This window comes from Hakea prostrata, chromosome 5, assembly GCF_041222555.1.
Source record: "Hakea prostrata isolate BN-2017 chromosome 5, UWA_Hpros_2, whole genome shotgun sequence".
Taxonomy (NCBI): domain Eukaryota; kingdom Viridiplantae; phylum Streptophyta; class Magnoliopsida; order Proteales; family Proteaceae; genus Hakea; species Hakea prostrata.
This window is the reverse complement of record NC_142604.1, coordinates 6,496,356-6,522,641: the sequence shown is the minus strand read 5'-3', so window position 1 is coordinate 6,522,641 and position 26,286 is coordinate 6,496,356. Positions and strand designations below refer to the sequence as shown.

At 38.1% G+C, this 26,286-nt stretch overlaps 1 protein-coding gene across 2 annotated transcripts in view; it reads right to left on the bottom strand.

Annotated features, from left to right (window-relative positions):
- The window catches only part of SAB (HYPERSENSITIVE TO PI STARVATION 4), a 90,857-nt gene that overhangs the window by 6,766 nt on the left and 57,805 nt on the right, over positions 1 to 26,286 (bottom strand). For both annotated transcript variants that reach the window (XM_089155467.1, XM_089155468.1), the window contains 6 exons: positions 20,695 to 20,834; positions 15,971 to 16,043; positions 14,707 to 14,808; positions 14,423 to 14,611; positions 13,190 to 13,459; positions 12,935 to 13,102 (listed from right to left, as the gene is read on the bottom strand). In XM_089155467.1, coding sequence (XP_089011593.1) covers positions 12,935 to 13,102; positions 13,190 to 13,459; positions 14,423 to 14,611; positions 14,707 to 14,808; positions 15,971 to 16,043; positions 20,695 to 20,834 — 942 coding nt within the window. The remainder of the gene's footprint in view (positions 1 to 12,934; positions 13,103 to 13,189; positions 13,460 to 14,422; positions 14,612 to 14,706; positions 14,809 to 15,970; positions 16,044 to 20,694; positions 20,835 to 26,286) is intronic.

Below are 26,286 nucleotides of genomic sequence, written 5' to 3'. Positions count from 1 at the left end.
CTTCTGCCTCCCTCTTCTTCTTCCTCCACCCATCAGAAAACACCAAACACCAACCACATAACCTAGAGTCACCTTCACAAACCCCTTCTCCCCATCGCTGATAGGGCTGAAGGATCATATCATCCTTGCGATTCTTCCAAGGCTATCGACTCTCTCCACAAACTACCCCTAGGCCTTGCAATAGCCCTAGAGTAGTTGCATCACCCCAACAACCCTTCTAGGGTCATTGCCCACCACTGCAAGCGAGTCCACACTCCAACGATAGCCTCTAGGGCCATCACTACTTCTTGCGATGGCCACTAGAGGTGTTGCCACCTTGTTTGAGACCTCTAGAGCCATCGCCTCATGCATCTTGTGTTATAAATATTTCTTTTGGTCCCAAAGACCCTTTTATGCCTTGTTTGTGGTAGTGATCACTTTTCTCCTACCCAATCTATTTTTTTCCTAGTATATAATCCCTTTTCTTTTCCCCTCTCCTGCGATGGCCAATTCAGTCACCTCCTCCACCTCTTCTGGTCATCTAGTATTGAGGGACCTCCCGTTTATTATGTTTCTCAAGATAGACATTTTTCTCCCTTGTAGATAACCACTATTAAGCTCAATGGGAGCAATTATCTTTGCTGATCTCGTTCTCTTGCTGTTATGATTAGTGCTCGTGGCTTGATTGCCACCTTCATGGAACTTCTATTAAGCCCTCTTTGCCTAGTATGACTTAAGACAAGTTGGAGACATGAGTGCTTGGTTATAGGATTTCCTTTTAATTCTGTTGAACCAACTATTGCAAAGAGTTACTAATAAGATCCCTTAAATCGAATCTAAAATCCAATATCAAACAGAGAATTAACAAGATGACCTGGTTTAATTGGTGCCAGTCACCCCCTACACCAAATGGTGCCCTAACACTTTTATCAAATACTCGATGCCTTCTTCTCACAGCTTCTTCCCTATTTATAACCCCCAGCAGTAGCTGTCTCTCTTTCTCTCTCCTCCAAATGGCCTAATTCTAGGTCCTAACATTTCCACCCCCTTAAATTTCGCCTTGTCCTCAAGGTGAGGGAAGGGTTTAAACTTGGCTTTCACATGCCTGCCACATAACCAAATGATTTCCGCTCATCGTGAGGTTCAAATTGCTGACCCATTTCCCAAGAGGCAAACTAATGTCTAACATGTAATGCATAGGAATCAAGTTTCCATATGTCAAATACTGAAACATCTAGAGTTGGTGAAGGTAAGACTTCAGAAGAAGAAGAGGACTTCACAAGAAGTAGGCAAAGCTGTGCAAAATCCTCCAGCAACCCCTGAAGGCCAAGCTAAAAAAAGTGCCATCTGTGATGAATCGTTATTATCACATCAGAAGCATCATCCTGAAAACCTCCTTCCACAACACTGAAAAGGGCTGAGGATTTCATCGACTGGAGAATAAAAGCTCCTTCCATTTTCCTTGTTGCAGCATTACACACTGCCTTGGGGAAGTCGCCATCGCCGATCATTCTTCCTAGGTCATTTCCGACTGCAAAATGTAGCACTGATGTCGTTAGGATTGTAGTGCCTCCCCTCGCCGCTGCTAATAGCTCCAAATGGCCCCTTTTCACCATTCTGATAGGGGATTTCATCACCGTAAAAACTCCTGCTCGAGTTTGGGAGGTTGAAGTCGATGGTCAATTGGACCATCGGTTCGGTTGGATCGCGGAATGAGTGGTTCATAGAGATGAATAGGTCCTTGAGATGGACCTTAGTTTTTTTGCTTCAATTAAACCCAAGCACCATCCAGCCAAATGTTGGGTGACTCAAATGGGCTGGGTCCATCTTAATTCCTTAGAATTATTATTAACCCAGGTTTTAGATTTCAATGATTAGGATGACTCTCTCTTTTGGCTAAATATATTAGGCATAAATAACCCGTTTTCCATCTTAGGTGTTCTGTGCAATCCAACTTTAACCACACCTCTAAACCCTCCTTTGTTGCCATCTCCAACAGCTGCCACGAGCTTCTTAGAATCCCTATGCCTTCGGGGTGGTGCCAGTCTGCATCTACTAACTTTCTTGAAGTCGCATCGGTGAGTACTTTTCGACACGATGAAGGGACCTCCTGCCCCATCTTCTCCACTCGGATCGATGAAGGCTGTAGTGTCTTTGTTATTCTCTACTCTTATCATCTCCGATGTCAGTGAAGCAACATCAAAGGCCTTCCCACACAAAATATATGCTCTGATTTCTTTCATGTACTTCTGATTCTCCTTCTCATCCTCCTTGCGCTGGATTATGGATTCAATTTTGAATCTCATGGCCGTTACTTAACTCTGCAAATTCTGGACTTGTGGCTCCAGATCTACAACCTTAAACTCCATTTATCTGCGAAAAATCCCTTGGATCGACAAGCTTTGATGCCAGTTGATAAGTTCCCTCAAATTGAATATGAAATTCAATATAAACAGAGAAATTAACAAGATGATCTGGTTTTAATGGTGTAAGTCACCCCCCACACCAAATGGTGCCCTCAACTAGAGGCTGCCTTAACACTTATATCAAATACCTGATCCCTTCTTCTCACAACTTCTCCCCTATTTATAACCCAGAGCAGCAGTCCTCTCTCTTTTTCTCTCCTCCACATGGCCTAATTCTAGGGTCCTAGCAATTACCTTCTTCTTCTTCTTCTTCCTGATGCTGCCACGATTTGGAGAATTTCCGAGGAAACTCATTCCAAGGTTTGGAATGATGCTTAGTGCTTTGAAATTGGAAGGAAAATTCATCAGTTACAACAAAGGATCTTACCCAGTCTTGATACTACAACACTCTTCAAGGCTATTTTCAGACTCTTGACTTCTATGGCCGATTTACTCCGTCATGTGCTGTGGATGTTACTACCTATCAGAAGTGGGAAAATAAACTCAGAGTGTATGGTTCTTTGAGTGGGCTGAATATTGACTATGATTAGATCCGTGTATAGATTCTTTCACGGGAACCTTTTCTTTCTCCAGAGCAAGCCTATGTGATTGTTGACATTGAAGATAGTTGTTGGACAATTATGGTACAAACTCAGACATTTGACAAGTCTGCATTGGCAGCTGGTTCTAGCAATAATAAATTTACTAATGGTGATTCTCGCGCCTCGGCAAAGTGCTAATACTGTGGAAAAGAGCGTCATACAAGGAATACGTGTTCGAAGTTACATGGCCACTCCGCAAATTCCTGTGGAGCAGCCAAAAATGCAAATAGGGGAGGTAATCAAGCACCTGGACATCAAGCAAATTATGACACCCTGAGTACTCAGGCACCTCTTTCCTTTGACAAGCTCCAACACCTTTGTGAGTTGATGTCCAAACTTAACATATCCTCTTTGGCATCGACTTCTAGTGCGAGTGTAGCCTCTGCCATCATTCCCTTTACTGATCCGCAATCTTCCATAGATATTTTCAGTTGTCACAGTATCACTTCGACTCATCCCTCTTGGATAATCAACTCAGGGCAACCGACTATATGACTAGTTCATCTTCCTTGTTACATACTTATTCCTTTATTCCTTGGACTCAGATTGTTCAGCCGGCTATGGGTCTCTTTCTCCTATCTCAAGGAAATGATCTATATTCTACTTGGCTTCTCTTACTCTATCTTCTGTTTTGCATGTTCCTAAGTTTTTGGCTAACCTTTTGCCTATTAGTAGCCTTACTAGTGACATAAACTGCAAAATAACCTTTTATATCTTCTCATTGTGTGTTTTAAAGACTTGGAAATGAGGCGTACGACTAACAGTGGTAGATAAAAAGGGCACTTTACTTGTTAGATGGGTCTCCATCATCTTTTTCCACGACTTCTTGTTCCACTTCTCCTGCACTTTTTACCTTATTGGCAATGACATTGTTGTCTTGGCCGCATTCCTTTACCGATGTTGTCCAAGTTGTTTCTTGATTAGTTAAAAGATGTAATTTAAATGACTTTCATTGTAAGGCCTACATTTTAGCTAAATAGACTAAACATGTTTACCTGATTTTAGATTATCGTAGTACTATACTTTCTTCTATCATTCACTCTGATGTGTGGTCCTTCTTGTATTGTCTGAAATTCTAATCATAGAAGGTTTATTACATTCATTGATTGTCGCACTAGGACTATGTGGGCCTATTTACTTCAACAAAAAAAGTGATGTTTTCCTGTGTTTCCAAAATTTTCATAAGATGGTTATGACACAATTTGGGGATACAGTCAAAATTGTTCATACAGATAATGGGACTAGGTACTTGGGTGGTGCATGCCCATCTTACTTAGTTGACCAAGACATTATACACGAGACCAATTGTGTCGAAACCCTATCTCAAAGGGGGGTTGCTGACTACAACTCTACAATAATATACATCTTCGTGAAGTACACGTTCCCTAATGTTCACTATGCATGTGCCTCCTTGGTTTTGGGTGATGCAATCATTACTGCAACTTAATTGATTAATTGCATGCCTTGCTAAGTTTTGGACCAATACTGCCCCCTTGAAGTTCTTTTAGGGACAACAACCTTTACTGTTCCACCTAAGATTTTTGGTCATATTCATGATAAGTTAGATCCACGTGGGTTACAATGCATTTTATTGGGTTATCTTGGTACCTAGAAAGGTTATAAGTGTTATCACCCCAATTCTTGTTGTTTCTTTGTTTCTATGGATGTTGTGTTTGAAGAACAGGTTCCTTTCTTTGTCCCTACACCTCTTCAGAGGGAGAGTCTTGGTGAAGAGGTTCTGATCTTGATTCCTTCTTTCGATATTTCTCCTGAGATTCTTGCTAATGATGCTCCTTTGGAAGGAGTGACCGGACAGGAACATCTAGTGGATGATGTGTAGGGGGAGCAAAGACCTCTGAAGAATTATCAAAGAAATCAGTGAGTACCTTCTTCAATTCCCAGCCAAATGGAAGCTACGGCTCCTAGTTGTGAAGTACCAATTCCTCTAGATGAGACTATTTCTGACCCTCCTTTTGACCTTACTTTGGAAGAATTGCATTGAGATAGCAGCCATAGACTTGCATAAAGCATCCTATCTCTAATTATGTTTCATATCAATCCCTATCCCCATAGTTTCAAAGTTTTGTTTCTTCTTTTTCCTCTACTTCCTGTTTCTAACACACGGTAAGAAGCATTATCTCACTCAAACTGGAAGAAAGCAATGGGTGAGGAAATACAAGCTATGGACAAAACAAAACGTGGTTGGTGCCCAAGGGCTTCACTCAAACCTTTGGGATTGAAGACCAGGAGACATTTTCCCTAGTTACCAAGATGAACACAGTACGAGCTGTCCTTTTATTGGCAATGAATAAAGGGTGGAACGAACCTATAGTAGTTAGATGTGAAAAATGCTTTCCTACGTGGAGAACTTCAAGAGGAGGCACATATGAATGTGCCACCTAGGTATTCTACTACTGAGACTCATGGTAAAGTGTGCAAGTGGAAGAGGGAATTATATGGGCTGAAGTAATCTCCAAGAGCATGGTTTGGGAGGTCTAATAGCGCCATGATCTCTAATGGTTACAAGCGAGTAATGCCAGACCATATTGTTCATTAAAAGAGATGGTTCCCACACTATTGTACTCCTAATGTATAAGGATAATATCGTGATAACAGGCATCAATGGGGATGGAATTTCAGATTTGAAGACCTTTTTGCGAACTGAATTTGAGATTAAAGATTTGGAAAAACTCAAATGTTTCCTAGGGCTGGAGTCGGCATATTTGGCTAGTGGTCTCTCTCAGTCTCAGAGGAAGCATACTTTGGATCTACTTGATGAAAGTGAGATGTTAGGATGTAAGCATGTTGAAACTCCTATTGAGCCTAACCTACACTTAAAGGAAAAGAAGGATAACTGGTTAACAAGATGAGTCATCAAAAGTTGGTAGGAGACCAGACATCACATTTGCACTCAGTCTTGTTAATATGCATGATCCTTACTCCTAACATTTGAATGTAGTGTATTGTATCTTGAGGTCCTTGAAGGCTACTCCAAGAAAAGGAATTTTAATTTTAGCTCATTAACACTTAAGATTGAGGCATATATAGATGTAGACTAGGCATGGTGCCTGGATGATAAGAGGCCTACCTCTGGGTATTGTATGTTTGTAGGAGGTAACTTGGTGGCTTGGATAAGTAAGAAACAGGTTGTGGTCATGCTAAAGCTTAATTTAGGGCAATTGCTTAGGGCATTTTTTAGGAACTATGGCCAAAAGGGCTACTTCAGGAGATTGGGTAAGATTCATAGATTCCTATACAGCTTTACTCAGATAATAAGTTAGTAATCAACATAGCTCACAATCTAGACCGAATGACAGGACCAAACATGTGGAAATCGATAGACATTTTATCAAAGAGAAGATTGAGGTTGGACAGATTCAAATCACTTTTGTTACCTCAAACAATCAGCGGGTTGATGTGCCAAGATGTTCAGTAATTATCATTAGCAAGTTGCACATGATAAATATTTATGCTCCAACTTGAGGGGGAGTCTTGTAAGGCAGATTTAGTAGTAGATTTACTTTCCATACAGAGGGTAGATTTGTTAGGAGCTTTTAGGACAGTTTATTTATCCTGTAATATTCCTACATTGGGAAGATTTGATTTGTTCTATTTTTGGAAGGTTATTAGTATAAATAGAACTCTTGCTATGTCATTCAGACATAAGTCAGGATTTCACAATTCTTTCAACAATTAATTGAATATTTCGAGTATTTAGGTGTGGCCAAAATGAAATGCCACTTCAAAATGAAAAAAATACCATATTTTGGTTGGGTTTGAAATGTACAAAAATTTGGTAATTGATTCCAACTCCCACCTATAGGGACATATTGGATTGTCTTTTTCTGCATCTAACCCATCAGCCATATATGCTACCAAGGGCATTATGTCACCCATATCATAGTGGCTTCACAGTTAAGTGATCCATATAATAGGATAGGTCACTTTTAGTATGATGATGATGCAATGTACAGGTCAATTGTGGAAGAATACACTCATTTCTTGTTGCAAAATACAATATGTGGCATTCATATGTCAGTCACTTAAAGAAAATGTATGTCGGCTCCATCATACTTTTGGTGGGATCGATCCTAGAAGGTATAGTGGTCATTATTAGTATTTACCATGAATGAAATCTCGAAAAATCTCGTTGTGAGATTTCAAATATCTCACCCACTTAAGACAAGATGGGGGGGGGGGTCGAGACCAATTTGACCAAAGCTTTGACCGAAATTTTATGAAATTTCAAGTTTTGGTCCTTGCCTCGAGATTTTGCTATCTAGGGGGGGGTGTTCTTTGTCAAAAAATTAAATACCAAATCCCGTTGGACTTGGAGGTTTTGACTGGAATTTCAATAAGAGCTCTGGTTTTGACAAGTAACCCCATAAGAGAGGCGTTTTTGACCATTTTCCCAATACTAGGATTTAAGTGTTCAGTTATTCTTGGAGTCTATGATGTGGGATTCCTATGTGTCACAATCAAAGCACAATGTAGATTAAGTCTGACAGACTTACAGTTGGGTTGTGTAAGGCCGACATAACAGCTTCTATTAGTCTAATACTACGGAGGAATTTCTTTGGTGTTGTCTTTTCCTATGAATCAAAGTTGCATTGTAAACTTTTCTTCTTGCACAGTTTGCACGTAAGATGTATTTGACATTAGACTACTGATAATATATGTGCACATGTTTTAGTCATGTGTAATGTATATTTTAATGCAGTTTTAATGTTTTATTTTAATATCAATTGAAGTTGCTTATCATTAAGCCAATTCATACTTCAAAGCATGTTTAGATATTATGAAAATACATGCAAACTCATCTGCATACAACCAAACATGAGTGTGAATCCAAAGACCATTGTGTGTTGTTCCTTAGTCAAGCTAATCATGGATTCACACAGTGGCCTTGCTTCCTAATATGAATCAATGGAGGACCTTCGAGATGATAATAATGCAGGCTGAAATCCATAGCTACTGTAGATCAAACTTGGCAATTGAACGCTACACTAGGGTGTTTGCCAACAAAGTAATCGACATGCTACACTATGACATTGGTGTAGTTATAAGGGGGCAGAGGTTACCTAGGGTGTCCCCTGTAAGTGATGTGCCGCATTGGCACCCGGATGTGGTTGCAGTGGACGACTTTGGGTAAAGAAGTCAGTCTAGAAATGTAAGATTAGATTGGCATCTTGGAAAATAGGATGTTCAACAGGTAAGAGCTTAGACTTTTGTTGTGAGGACCTTAAGCACCTTTTCTTCCTTTGCCCCTTTTCCCGTTCCCTCTGGGAGAAAGCCCTAACCTCCATTTGGCTTAGGTCGAGGCGCTCTTACGGTTTTGCTCGAGATTGAGCCTAGTGCTTGAGAGTCTTCTCTGGCTCATCCCTTTGTGACCAGGTGGGCAAGCTTGTATTTGGTGTGATTATCCACCATTTGTGGTGGGAGCAAAATCTTAGGTGTTGGACCTCCAAAACTTGATCCCTTGATTTGATTTAGAAGGCCATTCGTTTTGAGGTCTCATCTAGACGGTTCTCTTTTCCCCATCCCCCGGTGACTGACACTCCCATGAATAGGCTGATTGTTAGTTCCTAGAGTTTCACCTCCTCTTTTAGGCCCCCCTCTCCTTAGGCTATGCCCCCTGCCCTCTTTTTCCCATTGTATTTTGGCATTGTTGTTTTAATCTAATTATTTATTCATCCAAAAAAAAAAAAAAAAGAGCTTAGACTTAATAGATGCTATTAGAAAAAGAAGGATAAAAAGCTAAGGAGTTGGATGACTTTAAACTTTGGTACACTAGGGATAAAAGTAAAAAAAGTGGCATAGGCTAGATGGAAAGGTAAAAAGCTAAGGAGTTGGATGACTTTAACTTTGGTACACTAGGGATAAAAGTGGCAAAGGCATAATACTGAATAAAGATTTAAAGAATGATGTGGTGAATGTTAAAAGATTAGGTGATAGGATTCTTGTTACCTAGCTTGTACTGGAGAAAGAGATAGTGAACATAATTAGTGCCGATGCACCTAAAGTAGGACAAGATAAAAGTCTAAAATTACAATTTTTGGGAAAATATGGATGGATTAATTTGTCAAGGAGAAAATATTACCATAGGTTGGATCTAAGTGCACATATTGGGAAAGATAAAGAGACTACGAAAATGTTTATGGAGTGTATGGTTTTAGATAGAGGAATGAAGAAGGGATCTCAATCTTAGATTTTGCTATTGCTTTTTATTTATCTCTCGTAAATACTCACTTCAAAAAGAGAGAGAAACATTTAACTACCTTGAAAAGTGGATATTATAGAAGCTAAATAGATTTCTTCCTAACTAGAAGGTTGGTTAGATTGTTGTGCAAGGATTGCAAAATGATACAAGAGGAAAGCTTAGCCGCACAACATAGACTAGTGGTCTCGGATGTGTGCTTAGTCCACAAAATCATAAAAGATGTGTGGTCAACTATCCTAAGATAAAGTGCTAAAACTTAAAAGGAGATTGCTTCAAATCTTTCACTAATGAAGTAGTCAAACAAGGAAAGTGGAAATTTGTAGGGACACTAATATGATGTGGAATGAGATGGGTACATGCATTAGGAAGGTGGGTCATGGGTGAATCAAAAGGAAAGCAACATTCTTATAAAGAGACTTGGTGTTGGGCATGTGAGGTTTAAGCAGCCATTAAGAATTAGAAATCTAGCTTTAAGACGTGGCAAAGGACTAAATATGTTGAGGATCTATAAAGGTATAAGGTGGCTAGAAACGAGGCTAAGAAAATTATGGTAAAAGCAAAGGAGAAGAAGTATGAAGATTTATATAATAAGCTAGGCATAAAGGAAGCGGAAAAAAACTATTTATAAGATAGGTAAAATAATGGACAAAATAGATATCCAAACGATGTTAAATGTATTAAAAGTGAAGATGGTAAAGTACTAATACGTGATAGAGGGCATTAAGAAGCAATGGGAAGTTTATTTCTCTAGCCTACTAACTAAACATACTTCAGGTACCTATAGACTGTAACTCGGATGAACACTATTTGGTATGGCGCCGACTTTCTGACTTATATAAGGAGAATTAAGATGTCCGAACTAAAAAAAGCTCTAAGGAGGATGAAAGTAGGCAACACACATGATCCTGATAAAATCCTAATAGAAGTATGGAAGGAGCTTAAGAACCTATGGCTAGGTTGGTTGACCAAGTTATTTAATAAGATTATGAGCACAAAGAAGCTAGATGAATGGAGAAGAAGCATCATGGCCCTAATTTACGGGAAAAATGAGAGAGGAGATATTCAAAGCTGTAATAACTATAAAGGCATAAAACTTATGAGTTATACTATGACAATGTAAGAGAGAGTAATTGAAACCCGTTTGAGACAAGAAACCATATAGAAACTAATTTGGATTTATGCAAAGAAGATCTACAATGGAGGCCATTTACCTTACTAGGAGTCTTATGGAAATGTATAGAGAGTGTAAGAAAGATCATTATATGGTCTTTATTGACCTAGAAAAAGCTTAATATAGGATCCTTAGAGCTTTACTTTGGCAAGTACTATAAGAAAAAAATGTTGCAAGTGGACATAATTAAAGACATGTATGATGGTTCAATGACTAGTGTAAGAATAGTGGGGGGACAAAGTAGTGTATTCCTTATTATAGTTGATACATCAAAGATCAACTTTAAGCCCATATTTATTTGCACTTATAATGGATGATTTAACCAAAGACTCAAGATGAAGTTCCTTGGTGTATTGCCTTTTGGTAATGATGTTGTTTTGGTAGATGAGAAGCAAGGTGAGATTAATACCAAGTCAAAATCATGGAGAGCAACTTTGGAATCAAAAGACTTTAAACTAGGTAAAACAAAGATGAAATATCAAATGTGTAACTTTGTCATGATTGGGTGGATGATGAGGGGGTAAGACTTGATGAGGAGATTCCACAAGGCAATTACCTTAGGTACCTTAGTTCAATCATAAATAAAAAGGTGATATACACAATGATTTTCCCAAAGAATTAAGATAGGGTGGATGAAGTGGAGAGGTGCATCTGGGATCCTATGTGATCGACGAATTCCTATAAAAGCTCAAAGGAAAAAATCTACAGGGCTGTCATACAACTAGCTATGATGTATGGTGCAGAGTGTTGGATTGTTAATAAGAATCATATAGATGAACTTAGTATAGTAGAAATGAGGATGCTAAGATGGATGAGTGGCAAAACTAAGAAGGATAAGATAATGAATGATCATACTAGAGCTGAAAAACGAGTAGCTCCGATAAATGAAAAGCTATAAGAAAGTCGATTGAGGTGGCATGACCATGTTCAACGGAGGCCTCTAAATGCCCCTTTGTGGAGAAGTGTGATTTAATCCAAATTGAAAGAGTAAAAAGACTAGGGGATACCTAAGATAACCTTAAAATAGGTGGTGAGAAAGGACATGCATTGCTTAGGCCATGTATCTAGTATAGCCTCAAATAGAGAGCTGATTGTAAGGCAAGGATATATGTATCTGACCCCATTTAGTTGGGAAAAGGTTTCTTGTTGTTGTTGTTGTTGTAATGGAGTCCCTTGGAGATAACCTTAACAAGCTACAGCTGATACCTTGACTAGCACACAACAAACTAGACAGCAAAGCTGGAAAATGCAATCTGAAAGTCTCAACTGTCAGCCTCCCACTGTTTGAGGGGTCAAATTCAAGTTACAACAAGATATCCTAAAAAGTTTAGACATTCCTTGCATGGAACTTCTAAATAGAATCCTAAGTACTAACAGCTTGAATTACTCCTAAACAGAACAAACTAACCAACTCCTACAAGGACTCCTCAGCCCAATAGCGGGCTGTTTACATTGCTTTTAAAAGATCAATAAAAGGAATAATTAAAAAAGCAATTATGCCCTAGAATTAATTTGGTAGTATTCACATGACCACCACTGAAAGTCTGAAATTACTAACCCTAAGAGGGCAGGAGGGGAACTAAGTATAGAAAACTGGAGAAACTTCTACAACTGCTAGGCAGCAAGCCTAGAAGCTTCACCTGGGCTCCTAAGTGCTGACCAGCATATCCAAGGATTTAATTAAGGGCTGGATCTGCATCATAAGGAGCAGAAGAAAGTCATCTTGATTTAACTTGTTCCTATTCAGTAAGTCAGTAGATTTAGTGGAGGTCCAATATTCACCCATAGTTTCTGGATAGGGTCACAAAACATCCATCCATGTGGATCAGAAAATAAGTCAGACCGTGGAGAGGTGAGATTTTGGTGGGAAAAAAACTTACCACCAGGGGTGAACTGAGGTGGAGGTGCCACTAGACAAAGGTGGAACTGGCAGTAGGCAGTGGCAGTGGTGTGCCTGGACCCAAAAGAGAAGCAAGAGAGATGGAGGATGTGCTTGGGTGCAAGAACCATTAGGGATCAGGCCCAAAAGTTGAACTTGCTTTGGTACCATGTTGGAATTTGAGAATAATGGCTTGCGACTTTATGGTCGGTCATTTATTTATGATAGTAGGGAGAACATTCTAGAACAAGTACAAGGGCAAACCTGATTTAAAAAAAAGTAGTAACTACCCACTGAATAATTGTTGACAAAATAATAAAATAAAGCATTTATTTTGGATAATGATTACCTAGTCACTTTTATGCTCTAACACTCAGTAAATTACACGCACTGATATTTTTTTAAATCTTAGAAATTAGAAACAACAATATACATAATATATGAACAAAAGTTGCCATTATAGACAGATGGATGCTTCAAAACCATGTAGGTTCTCCAATTTGATACCCCAGAAGTTAACTCTTCTCCATGCTCTACCTTAACTCTCAAGTAGTCAAACTAAGATTACAAGTAGAGATTAGTATTGAGAGTCAAAAGAGATGTATGCACTTTGGTTGTAGAAAAGTTTTGATTCATTAAGTCAAAATGGCATGTTGGTTATCAATGCAGATCACTTACCTGCATTCCTGTAACAGATTTTAGGACCCCCCAGATGATATGCTTCTTAACCCGTGAAAACAACCTTCTCCATGAGCCAGTGAAGTCATCACGGTGAAAACTATCCATTAATAATCTCAAATCACTCACAGCAAATCTTGAGCCCTCATAAGTAACCAGTAATTCAACCTAGGAAACAAGCATTAAACCAAAAGGTCACTCCAACATATAGTCCATCTCAAGGTTCAATATCAGACCCAGGCTGAAAAGACAAACCTGACTAATCTTGATGTTGTTAAACTCCACCATCTTCCGGGGTCGAGCTCTTTTCTCATCATTTGACTTTGCAACCTTTTTTTCTTCATAAGACGGGCGTCCAGATTTGATTTGCTTGGAGTCTTTCGAGGTGATACTTGATAACACAAGCTCATTAGCCACAGACTCTGCCACATTCTCCTCCCATGTTTTGTCAAACGATGATGTGCGCCTGAGCTCTGGTGTTGAACCACGTACAACATTTCCTTTTGAATTTTGCAACTTTGAGACCTGCATTCAAGCACTGACGTTATTCTGGAAAATAACATAGATCATTGTATCCATTATCCAAATAACCTTAGAGTAGAAGTTCAATTGCAGCTAATCATTGTCATTTGAAAAATATCCTCAAAATTGTACCGAAATAGGGGCTCAAAAAGGAGACTCAACATGGAATCCTACATATTATCAGAATATTGGCAACCAGAATTTGAATGTAATATTTCACCAAAAAAATTTGTATATTCTTATACATGATAGTGGCTGCTTACTTGCTGATTGAGTCAATCTAATGTACCCAAGGGATAGATATACTCGTGATAGTTAAGGCACATTAGCAATCTTCAAGCTGATAGACCACTGTTGCCAAGAACCTATGTTGATTAGATCAAATGTTGAACCATTTTGATGTAACCTACCTCCCAATATATTTAAATTTTAATTGAGCCTTTTTTCCAAATATGTTTGGGAAAATTTAAAAGTGTAAGATTAATCAATACCTGATACTCTAACCATTCACATTCTTATCAGATGATTTGATCATCTAATCAGATCAAATATTTGCACGATACTGTAAACGGTACCTTCATGTGTATAATATAAAGAGTCTTGCAGTCCGTTCAAATAAGAAATTTCACGACAAACAAAAGAAAAATATACAATAAAAAAAACTCCATGAAATAAATGAATAGTACAAATTCAAAAATACAATTCAAAAATAGAGTATAAGAAGAAGTCATATATTTATCTTAAAAACATTTTAACATCCATAGATCACAATAAGACTATCCACACAATATTCATTTCATCGAGTACGTGGCTATCAATGATATCCAAACTATTCCTCTTCCATGAAGCTTAATTATTAATTATCCGAATACAAGGGCCACTTTAATAATTCAAATGGCAATTTAGTCCCTTATTGCTCTTTGGCCAGCATATTAAATTGATGATTAAAGGTTTCGGGAAACTCACTTGGGAAGAATCAACTAAGCCAGAAGACTGATTGGAAGCAGAAGTAATTGCAGATGCTGCAGAGGTGCTAAATTTGGATGGAGCATCAGATTCTCTTGTTGAATTGCTGCTTGAAATTGTTGGTTCATGTGAAGATGTGCCTTTTTTAACACGTTTAGACCCAGCAGTCGTTGAAACCTTCCAAACTTCCTGCATGTTTCATAAGGTGACTTAGTCATTACTGTACGCTCTGCAGCTGAAGATAGTATATTGCTATTACATTAAATATTAGAAATTTTGCTTGCCTGCCGCCGTTGTGAGTCTTGTTCTTCTTCTGAGAAGAGGTACTCCCACATCATTCTGTACATTGTTTCTGTTAGATGTATCTTCAGTGGGTAGATCTCTACCTGCAGTATAAGAAAGATAAGATGATGTCATAGCATGCAAAGCAACAATGAAAATGTGGGGGCCTTGTGCATTAGGTATGACCTTTTTTATATTTTTTCTATAAAGCAAAACTGGCCATTTTGTGGTTTAAAATGCTGGAATACCAAACTGAAAAGACTAAATAATCAAAATTTTGACAGAATAGAGCAATTTTAGACCATAGTTACTAAAAAAATAGCACTTCTTTTCATTTTGACATGAAATCTTCTTTTGGCTTGGATGAAATATCCAAAATTTAATTTTGTGAGATTTTGAACTTTAGTAGTCAATCAATTAGGAGGATCCTATACATTGATATTGTGGGTTACACCGATACTGATTGGGCTCTTGGTGCCAAAGATCCCAAGTTAACTCTTGGATATGGGAGACTTGGTGGTGGTAATCTTATTCCAAGGAATCAGATTATGTAACTTTTGTCCCTTTAGGCGATTGAAAATTTGAAATATTAAGTTCTTCATATAGAGTTAACAAATCTTGGTGTTGCAAGTAACCAAGACAAAACTTTAGGGGAGTTAAAAAATATACCAAATTTTGACCAATTTCAAAACGTTGATAGTTTCAACAAAATATGCTAGGTTTTGACCAGTTTCAACCAAATCCCTATTTCTAGCCAGTTGAAACCTAGGGCCTGCAACCAAATATTTGTACTTACTATTAAAGTGATAAAGGATCCTGGAAATGGCCTCTCTGGAAACAGGGTTAAGGCTCCATATATTTGACCATCCCCAACCCTGGTAAACACGACAACCTCGTGCACTGGCCCCTGGCTACGTACGACATTTCTTTTATATAAGCCGTAGAGGAGGGCCATAGTCATACTGTAGGCGTACTGTCTAACTGAGACTCTCTCTCTCACTTGCATTTGTTTTCCTCTTCCTTGCTGGTTTTCTGACCTTGATAACATTACGCTTTTCATCAGTATCAAATAACAAACAAAGTCAATACACCGGTATATCCCCAAATTCCATGAAATGCTAAATTTGTTCCTAAACATGCAATAGTTACTACTGAATACTTAAAAATTTATATTTTCGGGAGACATAGGCACATTATTTTCTTTGTCATCATAATGAAACAAGAATATCTGGTACAGAAAGAAATTGAAACAAGAAAATTATGGACCTGGAAAAGTTCAATACAAGAGTTCCCATCCTTCGGAGTTCCTTGCTTGGCATCCACACGAAGCATTACATTTCTGAAAGCCACAAAGCAGAAAAATATATGATCAGAAATTCAGAATTTCGAGTATGTAATCTTTCCAATTCAAAGTCACATCAAGCTACCAAAAATAAAGGAATTATGACATGCTACACTTTCTTAAGAGTCAGCAAGTCACAATTCATACATTGCATGTGATACAAGTACAACATAAACAGGAGAGTATACCACTAAAGTTGCTGCATGTATAAAATATGGCACAGACAGATATCGTGTGATGATTCATGTTGATTGTGAGAAAAATATTTTATTTGTTCATGTGCCGAGAAACAGATAAGGACAGGTATAACATTGACTAATAGGTCAACAAGCTTTGGATTTCTACAAGAATAAGCATTGAAATTCCAAAATAAAGAAAACATAGGAGCTACAAACAAGTCTTCTTGTTGAAGTATACGTAAAATTAGAAGTTTTACTGTTCACGTTACTGTTCACGTGAACAGTATTAGGCTATTGTTTTTATTATATTTTCTATTTCTAATGTGGGAGTCTTGCTACATAAGTTTTGAGAGTTTTTAGAAAGCATAGTTTCTATTTTGGTGGTAGCTTCTATTTTCAGAACTTTCTATTTTAGGAGTTAGGAAGTTACTAAAGCTGTAATATTTTGTTTCCTTTTTTCTAGAGGACAATTACTTGTCTCTCAAGTTGTATTAGATTCATTAGAAGCTATAAATAAAAGGGCTCTGTGATTCTAGACTCTTAAGCAAGAATCACAAGCCTCTTCTACTAGTTCTTCATCTCTCTTCTCTTCTTCTTCTTCTTCTCTCTTTTCTTTGTTCAAGTTCAGCTGCTGTTTTGATTATTTAATGTTTGTTTTCTAACACTTCTATTTTAGGGTCCACATTTCTACTACTGCCATACTCCAGCAGAAGTTGCATCCTGATCCTTTTAGCTAGGGTTGTTGGCGTCCAAAGTCATGTAACAAAAAACTCATAATTAAGGGAATTTTCCTTCTCCCTATACTTTCCCAAAAGTTACTCCCCCTACCACCAAACCACTTTTTTTTGTTCTTCCTGTTTCCCATAAAAAGAACCATATGCCTCTCCTCCCCTAGTAACTCAAATCCCTAAATACCGCTTCTACTCTCTTACCACCACTACCCCATGGCCACAACTCCACCCTGCCTGCATCTCCATCCCCAACTCCCAACACTTGCCTCTTCCTGGCCACCCTTACCTGCAACTACACATCCAAGTCGCAACACAAGCAATACGGACAGGCAAAGAAAGGGGATGACACAACCATAGTTTTCAGAAGTCACCAAAATTTCAGTATTTTTGACCAGGCCAAGACAAAATAACAATGTGAATTAAGGACCTCAAATTATTTTGAAGATATTTTAATCAATTTAGTTGTCCACATTGTAGACAAAAATGCACCATTTTGGTAAGTTTCAGACAAAACAAAATCAACCAGAACCAATGCTCGAAATAGCATTTCATTTTGCTCTTAGGTGAAATTTCGGCAAAACATCGAAATCTCGCCGAAATTTCGGCGATGTACCAGATTTCAATGGGGGTTTTTGTTTTGTTCTTTTAGCATTTTTTGGTGTCCAATCTAATTTGAGACCAATAAACAGAATGTAAGTATTATTTTTACCTCAAATCTAACCCAAAGTGGTGTTCCTGATCAGCACATGCTTGACTGTATGCAGGCAAAATTGGAAGTTTGGAACATGCATTTTAATTATGGATATTATGCAAGACAATACTAAATTTTTTATTGAAATGCAACAACAAATACAAGAACAAGAAGAATTCAATATACAAATAGAAGTGTAGAACTTAGTATTCGGTTAAAAATTAAAATGAATGATGTACAACAATAATTGAATGAATAAGATAAATCATACAAGATATCAAATGTCCACAATAAGAAATATACACAAGGAGTGAGACCTTGTCTAATCTAATAAAAGCTGTTGTGTCGGGCTGTATCCATCCCTTGACTCATGGAGGAGTAGTATGAATACTGGACATAAGTACGACATGACATGGTATGGATAAATTTATCCATATGGTCTGTCACTGACTCACTGCTCTTTTATAGGTAGCATTATCAACATAAAATAGATATCCTATTGTAGGGAATGTTTCGTATAGCCATGGATTGTGACTTGATTGCGGGACTGGCGTAATTGGTTGTGCTGGCTGATGGATAGTCAAAGATGGAGTCTACAAATGATGAACCTGATCCATCTCTATATCCATATGCAAACATGCTATTGGAATTAGCATATAAACCACCATATGCTTCACCATATCCATATCCATAGCCATAAGCCTTGTATGGTACAACCCCTTGGAATTTTCAGCATTTTACCTTTTTTTTTTTTTTTTTTGAGATTTTGACGTCCAAAATTTTGACGAAATATACTTCAACTGATTTCGTTTTGGCCACTACCGAAACTACCAAAATTAAGTGAAATTTCAAAATTTCAAACTGCAGCCAGAACCTAAGTTTGCAAACATGCATCCAACCTGTTCAACAACAAAAGGCTCTAGTATTCCAACCAACTCTACGAGATCAGACCTGAGGACTATATGGGGCTCCAAGACATGGACATCTTGGTGGGTATCACCCAAAAAGCCATGAAGTCCCTTCTACAACACCAGGTAAACAAATCTGGATGAGCGGTTTCCTTCTTCCTAAACATCTTCATCGTACATTTGGATTGCTATACCTAGCATTCCCAGGGACCCTTGGGAATTGGTTATATTATCTCTTAGTCTGCCTCATCTTTGGGGCTTTTACCCACTGAGTCTGATTGAGATCTCATCAGGGCCCGACGTTACATCAAATCCTGGAGCATGAATTGGTTTCAGAACCATATTCCTTGCAATAGCTTTAAGGTGTCTGTTTTGGTAAGGAGGAGTTTAATTGTGCACAGTCAAGTGCTAATTAGATGGTAAAATCAAGAGATACAAGGCAAGGTTGGTGGTCAAAGGATACGACCAGGTTTATAGGATTGTTGGAATTGTTAACAGAAGACTTTTGCTCCTGTGGCTAACACAACTAGAGAAGATTCTCGTCATTGGCAGCCAATAAAGATTGCCGTATCAGTCAGATGTGAAGAACAATTTTCTTCCATGTTGATCTAAAAGTGGATGTGTACACACAAACTCCACCTGCCCCCAACTTTATCTTAACTGTAAGGAAAGCATGAATTCTCAAGAAAGGCACCATATGGTATCGAACAGTCCCTGAAGGTTTGATTTTTGAGGTTTAGATAGGACACTATGAAGACTGAGTAATCCCAGAGCCAAGCTAACCAGACTTTAGTTACCAAGGGAAGTATGTTACCATCACGGTCCTTCTCATTAATGTTGATAAATTGAAGTAATAATAGATAACAGGGCTGAGGTTGCTAGACTGAAGACCTACTTGGCCAACAGTTTGAAATTAAAGATCTAGGACTAAAGTATTTCTTGGGAATTAAAGTATCAAGATCCAAAAAGGGAATCAGCATATGACAAAGGATAATTAGTACTTGACTTGATAAAAAAAATAGAGATGCTGCTGAGCTGCAAACCAGCAAGTTCTCCTATTGAGCTAAAAACTGGAAGAAGACTATGCTCTTCCTCTTGTTGATGCAGGAAAGCACGAAAGGTTGGCTTGGAAGCTGATTTACCTCCCTTTGACTGCAGTTGTGGGGGTGAATTAGTTCATGCATGCCCCCAAGAGTGGGCACCTGGATGTTGTGTATCGTACTATCAGATACTTGAAATCCAACATAGGAAAGGACTATTATATGTTAGGCATGATTATCTTACAACTAAGGGCTACAATGATGCGGATTGGGCTGGTTTAGTCTCTAAAAAGCAGTCCACATTGGAACACTGGAAAATTGTGATAGGTAATCTTCTCACATGAAGCAAAAAACAACCAGTTGTGAAGGAATCAAATGCAACGGCAGAGTATGGGATTATTGAGATAACAAGGCCGCCATAGGTATTGCATACAGCCTTGTGCAACATGATATGATAAAACACATTGAGGCAGACTGACATTTCATCAAGGAGAAATTCAATAAAACAGGTGATCAACTGGCTGAAATCTTCACCAAGTGATTTCTCCTCGTCAGGTAAGTACCCTTTGTGCAAGTTGGGATTGTGTCACATTTCTTCTCCAGGGAAGTGTTAGAATTATGCAGCAAGTGCACTTTAGGAACTAGTTTATTTACTTGCCTTGATTCTGTTTTGCCCTTTCTACTTTTCGCATCTAGTATGCAATTCCATATCTTATGTTAGTAAAGTAATAGGTATGGAAGAGAAGTATGGAAGAGAACACTCTCAAAACACACAACATTATACCATCATAACTCTTGGTTTTTGCTTCTTTTTCTTCTCATTCATCCTCCAACTCTCGTCTCACCTTGTTCTGTCTTATCTTCTCTTGGTCTCTTGCTTTCTTGCATTGTCTACATTCTAACCTCAACACCAGGAATATCACAAGGCACCATGAAGAAGAGCAGCAAAATACATGTGTCTTGATCTTTCTTTTAATATTGTAACCATAAAACCAAGAATTAATACTCACTGAAACAACAAAAAAGGATAGGAAACACAAATACAAAGCTGGAACAAGTACAATGCAATAAAAAATATCAAATAAGATATGTTACATACTTTCCCCATTCAGGAGGAGGATTCCAAGCTGATAATAGCATGTCAGATTTTGCATTAGGCAGGCAGTTCCTCACGACAAATGACTTAGTAGTAAATTTCGCAATACCAACATCTTTGTAATCTCGATCAAAATCATAACTCTGTCAAGAAAAGACTATCAGAGTGAATGAACATGAATGAATAGAAAGCCCAAGAAAAACAGGCTATAGTAAAAGTGCAGCACATTATGTACCAATACATTCCAGGGGACACATACAGACGATTACGAAATACCAGGTTACATACTATATGAAAATAAAAACACAAAGAATCTTAGATGAAAGAGCCTAGACAAACGGATCCTTCCAAGATTCAAGTCTCGGTACCATCAAACAAACAATGCCAAAGAGGAATATTATGCTATTATCTATAGCAACAATACAGCATCAGTGTTCCATTAAGCATTTAAACCAAAAAACTTTAAGTCCTAGTTTCTTTTCCCTTTAATAAATCATGAGAGTTCATTAATATCTGACACATTCTCATCCATCTCTTCAATTTCTTGGAGTATCTATTCTTGGGGTTGTAAGTTGAGCCAAATTTGGATTTAATCTTGAACCAAATTGGGGGAAACTCAGCTAGGTTCAGGCCCAATTATTTTTTCCAAAATTATTATGCCCCTAATCCAGGCCTGGGCCACTTGCAGCTGCACCATACTGATAAGCATGCATTTACCATTATTTATTTGATTTAATTCCCCATACTTATTTAATTAAAGAGAGCTAATTGAGTATTTTTGTGTATTTTTCAGGAATAAGGTAATTTTGGTTATTAGAGATAATATGGAGAAAAGTTGGCAAATATTTTAGATATTGGTGGATTTTAAATCATGGCATTCAATCTTGCTGCCCAATAAATCATGAAAAGTAAGATCTTAGTCAAATTGGAAACAGGTGGACGTCTAAGGAACAAAATTGGTAATAAATCTGAAAATCGGGTAAACAGACCTACCTTCAGTATTTTGGGCATATCTCTTTCGTATGAGCTTGGATTGCGGTGATTCAAGATGCTATGGAACGATATTGAAAATATCTACAACTTTCTAGTTTTGAGTTTTTCCAAAATCCTAAAGAATAAAGGTCAAATCAACGGGTAAAGAGAGGGAATTCATTGTGTGCGGGAGACATAAAAGATAAGCCAGCCACAGAGAAAAGGAAGACGGCGAATGCGGCTCTCATCTCTCATTGCTGAAGAAGAAGACCACAGCTCTCTCTCTCTCTCTCTCTCTCTCTCTCTCTCTCTCTCTCTCTCTCCCTATGTTTCATCTTTATTTTTCTTATGAACTTTGTGATAATGAGTAGCTAGTTCCTTTTCTTTGGGATGTAGATGAAACATGTTTATTTCATTAATTTGATTGTTCTATATCTTCTAGTTGATTGTGTTTGAGTTTGGCCAAAGATGTTCTATAGCTCAGCAAACTAAGGGTGCCAAGCTTCGGCGAAGGACGATAGTCTTGCGAAGATAGGACATATCTAGGAAGACCATCCCTAATTTGCTGTGAAGTGTAGAGTTATATCGGTTAGGGAAAAGCATTGGGGATTCGAAATCCCAAAGATCTTCACATATTCATAGTTAACGTTTTTGCATTAATTAGTAGATTTAGTTTAAATTTAGTTTTGTTGGATTCAATCTTAGTGACTTAGCCTTTTAGTTCCCCATAGTTCGACCCCGTACTTTCTGCTTGCTAGATTAGTATAGGATTTTATTTTTGATTGGTTAGCGACACAATCACATACCCTTCTCCATTATACTCCAAAACCTTTGTGTGATGCAGAACCCAGGTCACAAAAATATCATATTGGGTTTTCTATGGGCCACCTAATCAAGAATTGAGTCTCAAAACTGTAATTATCTCAAGTTAAAAGGGGAAGTCTCGGAAACGACAAAAAGAAAGATTAGGGATTTCAAAAGATAGATACGAAGACCCAAGAGAGCTTCAAAGAGGTAAATGGAGGATAAGATGAAGGAGATGGAAGAGATTAAAGTCTTGGAGAAGATAATGAGATCTCTACAAAGTCACAGGTGAGTCGATTGGGTAACTTGGACTTGGAGATGGAGGAGCTGAGGTGTTTTTTCTTGGATGAATAAATAATTCTAGTAAAAAACGTCAAAAAAGAAGGAAACAAGGTCTTTAAGAGGAAGACCGAAAAGAAGAGCTAAGACCCCAGGAGACAACAATGAATTTGTTCCTTGGGGTATCCTCAACAAGGGGTGGGGGATAGCTAATGATAGGCATGCATTTAGCATTATTTATTTGATTTAATTTCCCTTACTTAATTAAAAGAGAGCTAATTAAGTATTTTTGTGTCTTTTTCAAGAATAAGGTGATTTTGGTTATTACAAATAATGTGGAGCAAAGTTGGCAAATATATTAGAGGATTTTAATTAAAATTAAATCATGGGATTCAATCTTGCTGCCCAAGAAATCATGAATGCTGAGATCTAACTAAATTAATGCAAGGAGAGCATGAATCTTAGCTAAATTGGAAACAGGTGGAGGTCAAAGGAATAAAATTGGTAATAAGATCTGAAAATCGTGTAAACAGACCCACCTTGAGCATTTTGGGAATATCTCTCTTGTATGAACTCGAATTGCAGTGATTCAAGATGCTATAGAAAGATAACAAAAATATCTACAACTTTCTAGTTTTGAGTTTTCCCAGAATCCGAACGAATAAAGGTCGAATTGATGGGTAAAGAGGAGGAATTCATTGTGTGTGTGATACATAAAAGAGAAGCCAGCCACAGAGAAGAGAAGACGGCGAACACGGATCTTGGATCGCATCTCTCTCTCATTGATCAAGAAGAAGACCACAAACTCTCTCTCTCATCTTTATTTGTTTGATGATATTTGTTATAATGAGTAGCTAGTTCCTTTTCTTTGAGATGTAGATGAACCATTGCTTATTCGAAGGACGATAGTCTTGCAAAGATAGGGCATATCTAGGAAAGACCATCCTTAATTTGTTTTGAAGCATAGAATTATATCGGTTAGTGAAAAGCATTGGGGATTCGAAATCCCAAAGATCTTCACGTATTCATAGATTTAATTTAAATTTAGTTTTGTTGAATTCAATCTTAGTAACTTAGCCTTTTAGTTCCCCATAGTTTGACCCCATACTTTCTACAAGCTAGATTAGTATAGGATTTTATTTTTGATTGGTTAGCGACATGATCAGCCAACAATCTAGAAGAGACATCAAAATAGATTGCATTCCAAATCATGTCTGATGAGCGAGATTTGGATGTCCATCTCCGAAGATATGCACCCACCAAAGATGGAGGGGCTGAGGTGTTGATCGGTTTTAAACTGAAGACTCTAAGAAGAACCTCAGAGCAAGGGAGAAGAGGAGAGAAGAAAGGACCTTGGTGGATACTAAATTTTGTAAGAAATAAACCAGCAAGAGACAATGATCAAGGAAAAAAGAAAGGAGGCGCAGGACTAGATCCAATGGGCAAAGATTTAGAGAAGGTCATATGGGTCAAGGTATTGGAAATCCCATCAAAGGGAGTCAAAGCTTTACAGATGTCTATTCAAGAGGTTGGCTGAGGAATACAATTTACAATTTGTTAGAATGTAAGTACCTATGATTAGATTAAGAGCAGAGAAGAAGAAGGGAACAATCTCTTGGAAGAAATGAGGGCGCCCTGGATTGGAATAATCTCTCTATGGCAAGCCCCAGAATTATATTATTTCAAATACTATAAAAGGTCTAGTCTGTCCTTACTTAAGTGGCGGCAGAAATAGAAGACTGAAATATTGAATAAAACCTAAATTAATAAGGAGATAGCAAGGACAGATTTTTCATTGGAGTCGCTGATCTGTCCCCCAAATTGAGGGCCAGTATTCAAGATCATGTCAAGTGAACCAACAGTATAATTACCTGCGGTTTAGGTATAAGGGCTGTTTTGCAGGATTTAGGGTATAGGAAAAGGATAGGCAAGGATTCAGCTACAGTTATGAAATTCAAGTCTGAACCTTTTCTGTAATTTAAAATTCAGAATTAAATTCCAAGTTTAGGATTTAGAAAAATTAGGCTTTTTAGAATTAGGGTTTCTAAGGGTAGCTAGAGCTAGGGTTGAGAGGTAGAGGGCGAGTAAGGGATGATAATTCTAAAAGGGAATAGGTTTTGGTTGAAGAGTTTGAAAAGATCTAACTGAAAGAAGGCAGGGCTTTTGGGGATCTAGGGCAGCAAAGAGTTAGGGTTTAAACTTGGTATGATTGGGCCAAAATTGAGAGGGAAGGTCATTAGGGTTGGGGGGATGAGGTTCCTAATGTTCAGAACAGACCTAACGGTTAGATTGCCGTAGATATGACCTTAAATTTTAGGTCTTAGAAAAAGTCCAAAAACTAAAGAAAAATCCTAGAAAATAAATAAATTAATTAAAGGATATGGAGCTTAGGGTTTAGGGAAGAAGGGATTTAGTCTTCCTAGGGTTGGGGATGGGTAGGACTATGGTTGGGATCAAAAGCTAGGGGAGGGGAGTGGAAGAGGTTTCCTAAAGGGATTCAGATTGGGAGAATTAAGGTCTGGGGTGGGGAGGGCCGGAGGGGTTGCTGCAAGCTAGGAGGAAGGGGAAGAAGGGAAGAAGGGGCCGAGAAAGTGAGGGAAGAAGAAACGTGAAGGTAGGGGCTGGGGGTTGGGTCTTTGTATTTACTTGAAGGGAATGGGAGCTTTGAAGATCTACAATTGCTAAAAAAAATAAGCACAGGCAACCACAAGTATTCCCTCCCTCCAAGGGAAACCCACAACTCCTCACTTGCACCTTCAAATCTCAAATTTTATTTATCAATCAATCTGCCTTTTACATGCTAGAGAGGCTTTATTTATAGCCTTACAAGATTGAACTCACACTAGGACACAAAAAGGTGATCCAAACTAGGACTCTAATTGGACTAAGGAATCCCATCCCAACAAGGATTTCTATTATAACTCAACCTAGAATGATCCGACTTACAGAATAACAGTAGATTTAGAGTCCTATTAAGAAGTGAACTGTCATGAACGGAATCCCTCTCTAATTGGGACTCCTACCTTATCTACGACTCATCAATAACTTGACAAAGACAAATCCAAACTCAAAAATAAAAGTAGACTGGGGTACCTACTAACCTTCTGGACCCAACAAAAGGAATCCTTCTCTAATTAGGATTCCTACCTAGACTAGGACTAATTTATGACTTGACAAACAAGAATGCAAATAACAAAGTAAAAGTAGATTTGGACTCCTAAAATTATGCTGCATCTAACCAGACCAATTGGACTCAAAAGGGGTGACAAAATGACCAAATTGCCCCCCATATGGTTCGGCCTTCCTATAGAACTATGGGTATGGACTGCAATCCTCTCCTTTCTATAGGCTCTTGGGGCTTCTCTTGAGGGAGGGTCCTAGTTACATCAGTAGCCAATAGGACCAGGAGTCCTGAGTATCACAGGACTTCAACACAACTGAGACCCCAGCCAATCTCTCCACAAAGGAGAATAATGTTTACAATGCTTCTACCAAAGATGAAAGCAAATTGGACGACTACAGAAAAACAACTAGCTGAAA